We start from the raw sequence: 13729 nt of genomic DNA, 5'->3' as shown, positions 1-13729 counted from the left end.
ACAGGTGAGCAGACAGGTAAACAGGTGAGCAGACAGGTGAGCAGACAGGTGAGCTGACGGCTCAGGCTGCAGCTGTGTGGCCGTCACAGAGTTACAGACTGCAGCTCTGACGTTTCATCCTCAGGCTGATGCCAGTGGAAACATCATCGTGTCCAGAACAGAGTTCATCTGCTAGAGAGCAGCCAGCAGGATTTATTATTTCTAAAGTCCAAGTGGAGATTTCAACCTGAGGACAGGTCAGGGGTATTTATCCTCTGGGGACCATGAATGTCCACCAAGTGTAGTCTTGTGTTGGACGGACTGACGTTGACATCATCGCCCTCTACTGGAGCCGCTGTGTGATCACGTGACGGTGCAGCTGCAGCTCCGTGTATCAGAGGCTCATCGATGGCTGTCGGAGTGAATCTTCTTCTGACGGTGGCGGTGTGTCGGCGTGTCTCTGCAGAGCGTCCCTGTGCTATCAGAAGGTGCTCTGCAGCAGACAGTGGCAGCCACAGCCGGCCGGACACTCGTCCTGCCGGCGGAACCAGTCCATCATGTGACTGGTGTGTCCTCCGTGTCCACAGCTCAGGCAGAAGTTGGAGGAGCCGCGTACGGCCACGTGGCAGATGGCGCACTGGAAGGTGAGACGCTTACAGACGGCACACTGAGTCCCGCGGGCCTGACTGCGACAGTGACAGCAGTACACCCCGAACTCTGCAGGGGACAAACAACAAGCACAGATCAGAGACGCTCCGGTCCATCGGCCTGAAACCTGCTGAGAATACAGACGTCTGTGGATCAGGATCAGCTTCACTGGCCAGTCTGACCAGCAACACTGAACAAGAACCAACGTCTAGAAACAAGTCAGACTGTTTCTGTAAAACACACAATTCATATTTCTTATGTAAACCCAAACATACTGACTAACATTCTTTCTTTCTTTGTCAGTATTTTAATTTTCATGACACATTTTTCCAAGGATTTGACTTTCATCTCACTTTTGAAGTCCAAATCTTAATTCTTACATGGGAACATTAACGACGATCAGTACATCAACAGTGGTGTGTGTGTGTGTGTGTGTGTGTGTGTGTGTGTGTGTGTGTGTGTGTGTGTGTGTGTGTGTGTGTGTGTGTGTGTGTGTGTGTGTGTGTGTGGACGTACCGATGCCTTTGTGAGGTTCAGGAGGACACGTGGCGAACTTGAGCACGTCGGCTCGTTTCTCCCTCAGGCCCCAGCGGTACAGGATCTCACCGTAACACTTCTTGAAGTCATCAAACTGCAGCATGTTGGCCGGGTCCAGCAGTCTGCAGAACACACAGAAGTGACATCAGAGTGACATCATAGGTCTGTTACTTAAGCTCAGGGTCTGTCTGACTCCGTCACCTCTTGTTCATGTCGTGCTGTTCTCGCTCTCGTTCCCGTGGGTCTGTGTAACCCTGGTTGCCGTAGCGATAGTCGTCAGGGGAGGACTCACCCCAGGGGTTGGCGTGCTCAGAGTCCCGACCTGCAAACAATGAAAACCATGTGAGTGGATGAGAGTAATGTCATCGTCCTGTCTAACTCCACACAGAGTAAACCGTGGTGTGGCCGAGCTGCCGGCCTGTAGGTGGCGCTGAGCACACTCACCTGCGTTCCAGGTGGTTGTAGTGATGGAGTCAGAGGTGCTGGAGCACGAGCCCGAGGTGACGGAGCTCGACGTGTAGCTCGGCTGTGACGACACACACATCATTACATCACTTCCTGTAGCTGATGTGAGACTTTCACTTGTCATTTTTATTTATACAGTAAAGAAACTTTGAATTATTAATAATTTAATGATTTACAGTTAAAAAAAGCTCCAAAAAGGTTTTTACAAAGTAAAAGTGATTTGCAGCTGACGGACTGTTTAAAGGAGCGAAACAAACTCAAAGATGAATTCATGGTGATGGATCTAAAATGATCAGCTGACTCAGTTACTGAGCAGACAGGAAGTCATCAGCTGATCAGGCCTGTGAGTAAACATCCAGCGCTCACACACTGCGGTGTGTACAGACGGTTTAACAAGATTTAATGTTCAGACCGATAAAGTGATGTTCTCAGATGTCCAAACTAAATAACTGCAGCCAGTGAAGACTTACGTATCGTGAGTGGTGCGGGGGGAGCATGGCGGAGCGCGACGCGTGATGTCCATACAGGGAGTAACAGTCTGGGGGCGGAGCCTGAGCTCTGAACACACTGCACAGCATGGCCAGAGTCTGAACGTCACTCATGTGACTGTAGTGATCCAACCTTCAACACACACACACACACACACACACACACACACACACACACACAGTTTGACCTCTGATCACCTAAAACTTTTTCATTTAATCATGAATAAACAGTTTCTCACACAGTCACAGACTCCAGTGATCTGTGAAGGACAGTGTTTACCTGTTCCTCCATTCTGTGACCTGAAGCTGACGGGTGTTTACTGTAACACAGTTCAGTTCATCACACTGACAACAAACACTAACTCACAGCGTCTCCAGCAGCTGCCGACCAAACGGGTGTCTGGCCCAGGGGGTCTCTGTGTCCGGGTCTGAGTCTGGACTCAGGTCCTGACTGGTCGCTGCAGAGGCCAGAGCCCACACCTGCACACACACACACACACACACACACACACACACACACACACACACACACACACACACACACACACACACACACACACACGCAGGATGTTGAACTAGAGACAGTTGCTTCAGCGCCACCTTCAGGTGACCTGCCTCTGCGTTTGAGTGAAAGTTGTTGCGGCTGCTGTGAGAAAGTTTCTCGTCAGTCGATGAAAGAAAAGATCAAATCTTCACCTTCGCCACGTCTCGCCGTCCGACTGTGAGCGCCGCTGCTGCGTTCTTCTGACACGTTTCCTGGATGTCGTTCATGTTCAGACTGAGCAGGACAGAAAACAGTAACATAATATTTCACTCACAGAAATGTTTGTACACACACATAAATGACTAGAGTGTCAGACATCCTCAGAGATACTGTTGCGCTCACATGTAGCTCTCTCCCAGAGACTTGTGGACGGGCAGCAGGCAGGAGATGTCCTGGATGATGACTTTCCCAGCCAGTTTGATTGGACGGTTGCCGTAGTCCGTCCCCTCTCGCTTCGTCTTAAACCGGCGGGATTTCTGACAGACAGACGGACGGACAGACAGACAAGAGGAGGAGGGAGACAGCAGGCCAAGAGGAGACAAAGCACCACCTGATTAAAAGTGGTCAGGCTGTAAAATTACTGTAAGAGACTGTTCACACTGCGAGAGCGACTGAGGACAAACGTCATTTAATGAAGAACATGTGTGATTCTGAGGAGACGTCACACTGTTAATGCTGTCCTTCTTTTTATGTATGATGCTGGATGGATGGGACAAAAACATTAGGGTTCATCCTGTGGGGAACATGAACATGTCCGGTCCAGTCTATATCTGTCCTGTAATATTTGTTGAACTACTGGTCTGTTTAAGGGACAAAAGAGTTTTCAGCTGCTCAGGAGGATTAACACTTCCTGTTTGTATTCTCTGCACTGAAGCTTTAAACCTTCAGTTATTATTTAATTACTCATTAAATTACATTTCATCAGTAATAAATAAAATAAATACATATAACAAAAACTTTATCGATATGAGGAGATCTGAATGATGTGATTGTTTTTCTGGAGTTTTTAAGGAGTTAAATTATCTATCACAGCTTTTCCCTTTTAATTACATACGTAATGTAATGATGCGATGGTCTGTTGACCACGCAGTCCGATTCCACGGGTTCAACTCGCTGTTTCATCCAAAACGCTTTTCCAAGACATTTTTAAAGAAGCCGTAGCTGTAGTGACGGGTATCCGTGTGATCGATGTCTCAGTTTTTATGGTTTTTTCTTGAGCTTCCAGAAGCAACATGATCCAATTTACACAGATCTGCGGAGGTAGCTTCCCAGAATGCATTGCACAGCCGCTTACATGGACTCGTACCATAAATCAGAGGCAGGAGTCATGAATCCACCCGTCAGCAGTTTGTCTCGCAGCGTGAACACGTGGTTAGTTTTCAGTTTGTTAACGTTTGCAGCTTAAATTAAATTAAAAACAATAATTATCTAAAAAATAGTTTAAAATTAACTTTAAAAAAAGAAATGTTCTCTGTTGAAGATCACAGAAACTTACCTGTTATTAATGTTAGTGAACATTAGGAGCTTTAGTCAGACAGCAGAGTAAAGTGTTCTGAATTTGAATGAAGCTAACGATGCTAATCTTTGTTGCTACAGTTCTGTGAGAAACACGGAGAACCAAAATGTCTATTTCTTAAAAACATTTAAACACTGGCACCCACGTGTAGTAATAATAATAATAATAATAATAATAATAATAATAAAAAAGCTCCAAAATAACTTTCAAATGTCCAGAAAATCCAACAGGTGCTCAGGAAACTTCAGACTGAGTTTACAGGAAGATTTAAAGTCCGACTGAGTGTTTCACTATAAAACACAGAACAGTTCACTGCTGAGTCTGCTCTGAAACACTTTGTGTTCTCAAGCGTATTTTATTTAATGTCTTTGGTAATTCCCCTAACAGATTAAAAAACACCTCAGAGCTGCAGTCTGATGTGGAAAAACATGTTGATGGTCACAAAAAGACAGAAACAGTCGTTTCAGTTTAACTTGAGTCAAAGTAGCAACATTTAGTTCATCCAAGTGTTTGTGAAGATCCCAGAATCAGTCATCAACTGCATCATCACCCACTTTGATGAAGTTAAAATTCAAATTCAAATCACATGATGGAGGTTGACTTTGTTAGTGACATTGCTCTCTGCGTTAGCCAATCAGTGACATGCATGTAAAACCCTGTTAAACCCAGAGGAGCAACGACAGAGATGAGAGGAAAGACGGAGTAGATGGACAGAGCTCAATACCGGCCAATCATGGAGGGTTTGGACAGACCAGCGGCGGGAGGCAGAGATTGGAAGCTTCTGATTGGAGGAGAATAGGAAGGAGGTGTGGCCCACAACAGCATGGGGGGGGGGGGGAAGAGAAAAAAACGACAACAAGAAACAAAACAACAAAAAAACAAAACAAACAGAAGCCCGTGAGAGAGACAGCCAATGAGAGAGGGAGACAGACAGACAGACAGACAGACAGACAATCACCACAAGACATCAGCGAGTGTGTAACTCCACTGTGATCTCATTGGCTGCTGAAAAGAAAGCTGGCAGCGCTCTACATTCCCAGCCCCCCTGAAGTACCCATCGGCTGGGAATGACTGGAGGAGACGAGGCTTCACACTGAACACAAGAGCATGTCGAGGTCAGGAGAGCCGTTTGTTTACTCCTTTTGTATGGAACTGAATTAATGACCGAAGCACTAACGAGACAAATTCAACTTGTGATCATCTGTGACTCCATTTTTATGAACACGCAGCAACAGGATCAGAAGATAAATCAGTGAGTCTTCAGGAAGAGGTTATCCTCAGCTGGAGTTTGAATGTGACGAAGACAAACTGAGAGTGAGCACAGTTTTATCCCTGCAGACATTTTTGACTTTCACAGCAGTAAAGTTCCCCCAGAAAGTCAAATCCAGTCACACGCAGAGAGAGATGGTTAATGTGCAAACTGACACAACATGTTCGTGCTGTTAATGTAGTCACACATCAACACGGTCCACTGCACATGTACTGTCAACGTGCCGTCCGCAGATCAGTGCATGCCTGAGTGTGTGTGTGTGTGTGTGTGTGTGTGTGTGTGTGTGTGTGTGTGACTCACCCGTTCTTTATAGTAGAAGGAGGAGATGGAGACGGTGTCTTTGTCGGAGCGAGTCGGGCTGCCACTGTACAGCCGCAGAGTGCTCTGAGACTCTGAACGCATCTTCATTGGTGTCAGCACTCCGCTGTGATAGGCTGACAGAGCTGACAGGGACCTGAACACACACACACACACACACACACACACACACACACACACACACACACAGACACACACACACCGTTATATGAAGATTTTGATTGTGGTTATACTCCTGTAGGTGCAGCCGAGTTATGGGAACGTGAGACTGTAAAGCAGCTGTTAAAACCACCTGAGTGTGTTTTTACCTGGGCGTGGGCTCAGTGGGCGGGACAGAGCGGTGCATGGTGATTGGTCGGGTGAAGTAAACCAGACAGCCGGTGCCACAGAAGCGAGCGCCGGAGGTCCGCGGGAACGGGATGTTGGCGTCCTGAAAGAAGAGATGCAGTAACTTCCTCATCAGTCTGTGACGCTCAACGCCCCGAGAGTCATTCTGTCAGACTTTGATTTCCTGTTTTCATGCTGCTGCAGGTGGATGTGACGTGTCTGTCTGGAGCACAGAGTCTACAGGTGGATGTGTTTGGAGCACAGAGTCTACTAGAGTTGTCACGATACCAAAATGAGTAACCACGATACTATACCAGACAAAGTATCACGGTTCCGGGTATTATCGCGATACTGCAGCCTTTTTTTATTATCATTATTTTTATGAACTGCAATGTATTTGTACAAGTTATAAATACTTATTAATTACTTATAATGTTGTTTGGTGCATGATAAACACAATACTAGTGAAGCATGAATTAGACTGAAACAAATATTTTTATGAATAACATTTATTAAAAAGTTAAAATAAATAAAAAAAGAAGGTATGGTCTTGGCCATGGGTTGCTTTCCTTTTGGGTTGGATGGCTCTCTCTAAAATAAGGAGTGGGAAATACATAACAAATTAGCCTAATGGTCCTAATGGTTTTAGTTCATAACTGGGTCAATAAGAGTACATGAACAAAAGCATATGAGCAATAAAAAACAAATAAATGAAGTTAGAATTTATATGGTTGAAATCATATAATCATTTAGTTTCCTCTGCACATTATTTATGTTTAACTAATATAAATAATCAACTTAGGATAACAAATCCTCTGTCTTTTAAAAATATCTATTTGACAATAATATAACATAATAAACCATAGAGGACAAAATACAATAAACAGGAACTGATTCCCTGTGAAAACTATATTTTTATGGATTTTCTAGGTGCTTTAAACTTTGACATCCTTTAACTCTTCATTCCTCAGCCTGTACACGGAGCATATAGACTAATATTAGCCAATGTGAAAATAAACAGGGCATACTAACCTGGTATTCCACATATAAATCTGGGTGACGACCCTGCAGGTGTTTATGAGGTTGGATGTGTTCCCTCCTTTGGCTTCTATAGCTTGGTGGCAGCGCCTGCACAGTGGACGGCCATCGTCTATTGCTTTACCATCTGTGCCTTGTTTAAAGCTAAAATTGTTCCAAATGTGACTTTTGGAGTTTGTTTTTTGAGCAAAATTAGTGGTGCCACTGAGACGCCACCGCGGCAGACTGGCCGCTCGGGCCTGGTGCTTCTGCCATGGTGAGTGTGTTGTCTCGTGTTAGTGACTGTAAGCTCGCGTCTGGGTGAGACAGAACTTCAGCTTGTTGTTTGTTTTGAAGCGAATTTCAATCGAAGCGGAGCTGTCTTCACGGAGCTCGTTCTTGCCGGCAGAAACACACGAACAGCCAATCAGCTAACAGACAGGCGGACCCAGCGTGCGGAAACAGCCTATCATATCCCCGGACATCACCAGTAACAGGCAAACAGCCAATCATTCAGCAGCTGTGTAGTTCGGTTGCAGTAGTTAGCATGTGGGTTTGTTTACAAGGGAGTAGCATGCAGTGAGAAGCCGGGAGGAGAGTAGAGGCGGCCGCTATGTAGCGGAAAGTGGCACCGGTAGTATAGTAATCCACGGTAGTACCGTCGTGTAGAATTTCTAGTATAGTAGGAACCGCGGGGTACCGTGGGTACCGCGGGTATCGTGCAACTCTAGAGTCTACAGGTGGATGTGTTTGGAGCACAGAGTCTACAGGTGGATGTGTTTGGAGCACAGAGTCTACAGGTGGATGTGTTTGGAGCACAGAGTCTACAGGTGGATGTGTTTGGAGCACAGAGTCTACAGGTGGATGTGTTTGGAGCACAGAGTCTACAGGTGGATGTGTTTGGAGCACAGAGTCTACAGGTGGATGTGTTTGGAGCACAGAGTCTACAGGTGGATGTGTCTTACCTTGTGTGTCTTGTGTTACCTGATAGGAGCCGTACGTGTTGGTGACACGAGGAAACGGCTGCAGGGCCGGAGTGACGGGGTTGGAGATGACGAAGGGGTCCTCCTGCGTCTGACGGAGGAAAGAAAAAGCATCATGATGAAACTTTCTCTTATTAAAATCTTAGTCGTTTTGTCAGAGAGAAGCTGTGTCAAGTTGGGAGGAGTACGGAGGAAGTAAGAAAGGAACCGAGGAATCGTTTTAAGGGAAAAGGATGTGTGTGTGTGTGTGTGTGTGTGTGTGTGTGTGTGTGTGTGTGTGTGCGCGTGTGTCCTCACCATGTCCGACTCCAGACAGGACACCAGCTGTCGGACACACGGCTCCAGACAGTTCTGGTTCCTCTTCACCTTCTGAAGCGACGTGTCTGTCAGAATCTGAGGAGAACAACACAAAGAGTCAGAACATCATCCTCAACATCATCCTTATCGCTCAGCAAAAAAATAAGAGCAAGTTTGTTCAAGTATTTGAATAAAATATAAAACGAGTGAGTGAATGAGTGAAAAAACTGTGAGTTGTGGTGCGTTCAGGAGCATCGGTACCTTCTGGATCTTGGTCTTCATGGCGGACGGGATGGTCGTCGGGGAGACAAACTGGAAGGATGGTGCAGCGTTGTTTGGATACTGAGCAGGAAACTTCACCACCAGGTGAACCTGATGGCTGCCGAAGTGAGCCGACACCACGCAGCTGCGGTTCACCACGTCCATCTGTACAACACCAAACACTGTGATGTCACTTCCTGTTTGACAGTTAGCCATCTTACTGCTGCCGACTGTCCGATCGTCCTGCTTCCAGGAGGATCAGACATAAAGACACTGAAATCTATATATGACGAAGGTCAAAGTCCAATAATCTGTATTATAGATCATAGATGAAATGTGAACGTCACCGTCTCACCTCCACGTTGACGTTTCTGATCTGCAGGTTGACCAGAGAGAACTCCTGCTGCAGAGTCTGAGTGAGACCTGAACCCCCCGCCGAGTCCTGGCGACCCCCAGAGTCTGGATCTGAGAGCACAGGTGAGACCACAGGTGAGACCACAGGTGAGACCACAGGTGAGACCACAGGTGAGACTCAAACCTGGACAGAGTCTGCTGACCAACGGTTTCCTTCAAACAATAATCAGCTGTGACATGTTTATCTGCCGTATCTTCACTTCATCACTGGTGACTGAATGTTTCTCACCCTGCAGGTTCTCAGCTGCAGGACCGAGGCTGTGCTGGCTGTCGGGTTCCTGAGACGACAGAGACTTCTCCATCTCCACCGTGAGAGACATCCCGTCCATCAGCTCCTCCACGTCACTGACACACAGCTACACAACAACGTCAACAACAACAACAACAACACACGTCAGGATGGATCAGAGGCAGGAGAACATTGATCTCTCTGTGAGGCTGCACACTGACCTTCTGCAGCTGAGGATCCACCCTCCAGATCCTCAGGGTCTGGTCTCGTGACCAGGTGACCAGCTGGTAATCCTTAGAGCCTGACGAGGCAACAAACAACAACACACTGTAAACAACACTCTGTAAACAACAACAACCACAACAACACACTGTAAACAACAACACACAGCTGCCAAACGTCACTCAACACTTAGAACAACTAGAGAACTGTGAACTAACTGCACCTCCTGACAGAAATGTGGAAACACTCTTTATCAAACAGAGAAAAGCAGCATTTTAATGTCTATGTGATCATTTTCGCCCCCGTGTTTGGAATGTAATGAGTCAAGTATATCAATATTAAAAAAGATGCGTTTAGCTTAGCTTAGCACAAAGACTGGAAGCAGGGGAAATTGTTAGCCTCGCTCCATCGAGTAAACAACTCTGATACTGTCTGATACACACAGAACTTGTGGTTCTGTCTGATATCTGTGGGTGGAAAGCTGCACTGAAGAGTTGAAGGTTTTTCAGGATGTGTGTGAACTTCTCCTGAATCTCAGCCTGTGATTGGTCACCTTCTTTCTGCGGCCTCCACTGGAACTCGAGCACCACGTCGTCGTGCCCGACGAAGGCGTGGACGGGACTGTTGAGGTCGAGCGTGCTCCACAGCAACAGACTGTTCTCTCTCCTCAGCTGAGGAACCATCACTGTGACCAGACCGTTAGAGAACGGCTGAGGACACACACACACACACACACACACACACACACACACACACACACACAAACATCATCTCGACAGTTTGTAATTCTCGGCTGTAAAGCTGAATGTCCCTGTTAGGATCAATAAAGTTTGCTCTGCTTTCTGATACTCACCGTGTACCTGGCCTTCCACACTGGGACCTGACAGGACAGGATGTTCAGATACTTCCTGGGCTGTCGGTAATCCCAAAACTACACACACACACACACACACACACACACACACACACACACACACACTGCTCTTCAGTCCAGCTGCATCTTCACAGAATAATTTTGATGTAAAAATGTGTTAATCTGAACACGTCTGACTTCTGATCCCGTCCAGTTTGTCTCTCTGATTTACTAACAGCCTGTTTGTTGTTCTCACCCTCACTGAGTTGTCCTGACTGGACGTGGCGAGGATGAACTCGTTGTCTGGATGCCAGTCAAGGCCGTGGATCTTGGACAGGTGAGCAGCTACGTACTCGGCCGCCGTGTTCGGCTTCTGTTCAGAAAAAGAGAAATCCCAGAAACATTCACAGCACTCACACACACACGTGCAGCTCAGCGTGGCTCAGGTGAAAATGTGTCGTCCGCTCACTCTTTTGTCCCAAATCCGGACGTCTCCATCGTGGCTGGACGCCAGCAGGTACTGGTTCTTCCTGTTCCACTTCACCTGCGACGCCCCGGCTGGAGACACGAGGCGGAGACAAATACAAACAGGTGTGAAAACACTGCTGACTTTTTAGTTTGTACATTAACAAAAAGCAAAACACTTAAATTAATCCATTCTTAATGTTGACTTTAATTATTTTCAAGGAATTGTTACATGTTGTCGGGACATTCAGAACATGTTCAGCTGCTGAAGAGCAACAAACTACAGCGTTCTGTCATCAGAACTCCAGAAGACAAACTGAGTGCAGACATGTTCTCATGATGGAATCTCTTTAGAGATGTGTTCAAAGATAATCTGACAGTTCAGGATTAAATATCATCTGCAAAAACTGGTTTTACTTGTGCTATTTAAAACTTCCTCAAACACATGAGAGGAAGTGAGGAACACAAACCACAGCATTAATGTAACTTGAATGAAATAAACACGGTCTGGTCCTTTAGATGCTCACCGACAGCAGACAGCGCCACAGTGGGCTTCCGAGTGTCTCTGTGGAGTCAAACAGAACAAAGTGTGACGACCGGTCTAAATTAATCCCGTGGTGGGATTATTTTCATGATTCAGGAGAAACAATGTGCTGAAACTATCAGAGCAGTCGTTTTAAATCTGGTCGTTTCTCCTGACCTGGTGTCCCAGATGTAGATGTAGGTGTCCACTGAGCTGGTGACCAGGAACTCCGGTTCAAACCAGGACCAGTCCAGATCACTGAGGACACAAACACATCATAGTGAGTCCCTGAACACATCATGGTAAGTCCCTGAACACACCACAGTACTCCGTCCAGGCTGCAGAGAGGTGTGTTTGTTACCTGATGACGCGGGTGTGTCCCTGCAGGGAGGTGTGAACTTCTCCACAGCCGTCCCTCCACGAGTACAGATCCACACGCTGGTTACTCTGAAAACAACTCAGAGTCAGAAACGTGTTCTTGTGTGTTTACAGGTGTGTTTACGTGTCAGAACTCACTGAGGCAGCGAAGACGTGCGACTCTGCTCTGTGAGGATTCCACTGCACCGTCCCAACGTCCCATTTACTCTGTCGGCCAATTTTCCTGGGAGGTTCAGACGGAGCCTCCAGGTTCACCATGTACAGGAAACGCCGCCTGGAACAGACAACAGAAGCTTTAAGGATCCGCAGGACACAGGACTGAATCATTTTCTCATCAGGACACTTTCACCTGCAGCGCCGTCTCAACTTCAGCTACTCTAACAGATTTGTGTTTCCTCCATCAGTCAACACATGGAGCTGTGGTGCGTTCAGGGGAGCTGGACTTACCCAGACAGCACGGCGTGTGAGCCCAGGCAGTCCACTGACATGGCGGTGGCCTGAAAACACAGAAGAAGAAGAAGAAGAAGAAGAAGAAGAAGAAGGTGGCAGCTGATCTGAGAGCAGAGTCATCAGCTAAAGTAATCCAACTACTTTAATGATCAATTGATCAGTTTGAGGAATATTTGGAGGGGAAGAATGATGACGTCATCTTCAGCTCTATATTATATAAACAACTAATCAGTTAAACCAGAAAACAAGAGTCAGTTTAATGGAAGTGATCGAAAGCAGTGACGTCACTCAGAAAACGTGTTTTATACCATCTGGATAAAAGTTTCATTTAAACGAACCAGAACCAGAACCCAAAGATAGCCTACTTCTAATTTACTGTTCATTAACAAGTTTGTTGTATATTAATTAATCCTTTATGGATTAAACTGATCAGTTAATCAAGTCGATTATTCAGCTGAACAGCTTTGGAATAAATGTTCTGGACTCACAGAACCCCACAGAACCTCACAGAACCTCACATGACCCCACAGAACCTCACAGAACCCCACAGAACCTCACAGGACCTCACAGAACCTCACATAACCCCACAGAACCTCACATAACCCCACAGAACCTCACATGACCCCACAGAACCTCACAGAACCCCACAGAACCTCACATGACCCCACAGAACCTCACAGAACCCCACAGAACCTCACAGGACCTCACAGAACCTCACATAACCCCACAGAACCTCACAGAACCCCACAGAACCTCACAGGCTGCAAATAAAAACTGTTTAATCATTTACTAGTTTATTCTCCTCTCGTGACCGTCTTTCGCTCTCAGGACCTGACCGGACCGGACCGGACCGGACCTGGTGTCATATCAGTGATGTCAGCAGTTCGTCTGATATGAACACTGACCACAGATCATCTCTACTGACGCTGCAGAACTTCACCTGAACTCAGTACCTGAGGGTGAAACTTGGACTGTTAACTATCCTGACAGTTTCACTCTGTCACAGTCTCTTCACCTGTTCACCTTTTCACCTGTTGACCGGGTCACCTGTTGACCGGGTCACCTGGTCACCTGTCAGTCACTTTATTCACACCTGAGCTGTCGGACACAAATACCTGGGCATCCCGAAACTCCACCACCACATTCTCGCTGCTCCAGCGGGCCGCCATCTTCCTCCGTCTTCTACCGTCAACAAAACGTCACGTGACCGCGTTGAGACGAGACGCTGCGTTCAGGATCTGTGGGAAAACTGTCAACCAGAAGAGAAAGATGAAACCCGTAGAAAATACCAAATCAATACATGACGTGCGAGTGAAGACGTGTTGTACAAGACACAGATATTGATCATGACGAAGTTTTGGGGTCAATTTGACGTTTGTTCGGCTTCAAAGCTGATGAAATGATCGTTGTTCTAAAGATTACATATGAATAAAGTAATGCTGAATAACATCAAACATTCAAGGCAAATCCAACAGAAACATAAATTACTTTCAGTTCCTCTGACGCTCCGTTAACATCAGACAGCTTTACATGTTTTTAAGTTAA

General features: G+C 46.4%; 1 protein-coding gene across 2 annotated transcripts in view; it reads right to left on the bottom strand.

Moving 5' to 3' along the window:
• wdr59 (WD repeat domain 59) overlaps positions 1 to 13401 on the bottom strand; it is a 14100-nt gene extending 699 nt beyond the window's left edge. Inside the window, exons 1-27 of one of the 2 annotated variants that reach the window (XM_030414540.1) lie at positions 13300 to 13401; positions 12182 to 12231; positions 11873 to 12008; positions 11718 to 11803; positions 11534 to 11614; positions 11361 to 11398; positions 10838 to 10926; positions 10625 to 10741; positions 10369 to 10446; positions 10069 to 10225; positions 9515 to 9594; positions 9294 to 9420; positions 9006 to 9115; positions 8651 to 8815; positions 8390 to 8485; positions 8094 to 8183; positions 6074 to 6195; positions 5748 to 5901; positions 4902 to 4958; positions 3004 to 3137; positions 2814 to 2895; positions 2485 to 2597; positions 2100 to 2250; positions 1609 to 1690; positions 1366 to 1486; positions 1144 to 1286; positions 1 to 696 (exon numbers count right to left, since the gene is read on the bottom strand). The exon at positions 1 to 696 is cut by the window's left edge and continues 699 nt beyond it. In XM_030414540.1, the coding sequence (XP_030270400.1) occupies positions 461 to 696; positions 1144 to 1286; positions 1366 to 1486; positions 1609 to 1690; positions 2100 to 2250; positions 2485 to 2597; positions 2814 to 2895; positions 3004 to 3137; positions 4902 to 4958; positions 5748 to 5901; positions 6074 to 6195; positions 8094 to 8183; positions 8390 to 8485; positions 8651 to 8815; positions 9006 to 9115; positions 9294 to 9420; positions 9515 to 9594; positions 10069 to 10225; positions 10369 to 10446; positions 10625 to 10741; positions 10838 to 10926; positions 11361 to 11398; positions 11534 to 11614; positions 11718 to 11803; positions 11873 to 12008; positions 12182 to 12231; positions 13300 to 13353 (2949 nt within the window). In that variant the 5' untranslated portion in view covers positions 13354 to 13401 and the 3' untranslated portion in view covers positions 1 to 460. The remainder of the gene's footprint in view (positions 697 to 1143; positions 1287 to 1365; positions 1487 to 1608; positions 1691 to 2099; positions 2251 to 2484; positions 2598 to 2813; positions 2896 to 3003; positions 3138 to 4901; positions 4959 to 5747; positions 5902 to 6073; positions 6196 to 8093; positions 8184 to 8389; positions 8486 to 8650; positions 8816 to 9005; positions 9116 to 9293; positions 9421 to 9514; positions 9595 to 10068; positions 10226 to 10368; positions 10447 to 10624; positions 10742 to 10837; positions 10927 to 11360; positions 11399 to 11533; positions 11615 to 11717; positions 11804 to 11872; positions 12009 to 12181; positions 12232 to 13299) is intronic. The other variant, XM_030414542.1, reaches the window with a different exon arrangement.
• Between the last annotated feature and the right edge of the window lie 328 nt (positions 13402 to 13729).

This window comes from Sparus aurata, chromosome 4 (assembly GCF_900880675.1).
Source record: "Sparus aurata chromosome 4, fSpaAur1.1, whole genome shotgun sequence".
NCBI classification, from domain to species: domain Eukaryota; kingdom Metazoa; phylum Chordata; class Actinopteri; order Spariformes; family Sparidae; genus Sparus; species Sparus aurata.
The sequence above is the reverse complement of the archived record's forward strand: the minus strand, read 5'-3'. Positions and strand labels throughout refer to the sequence as shown.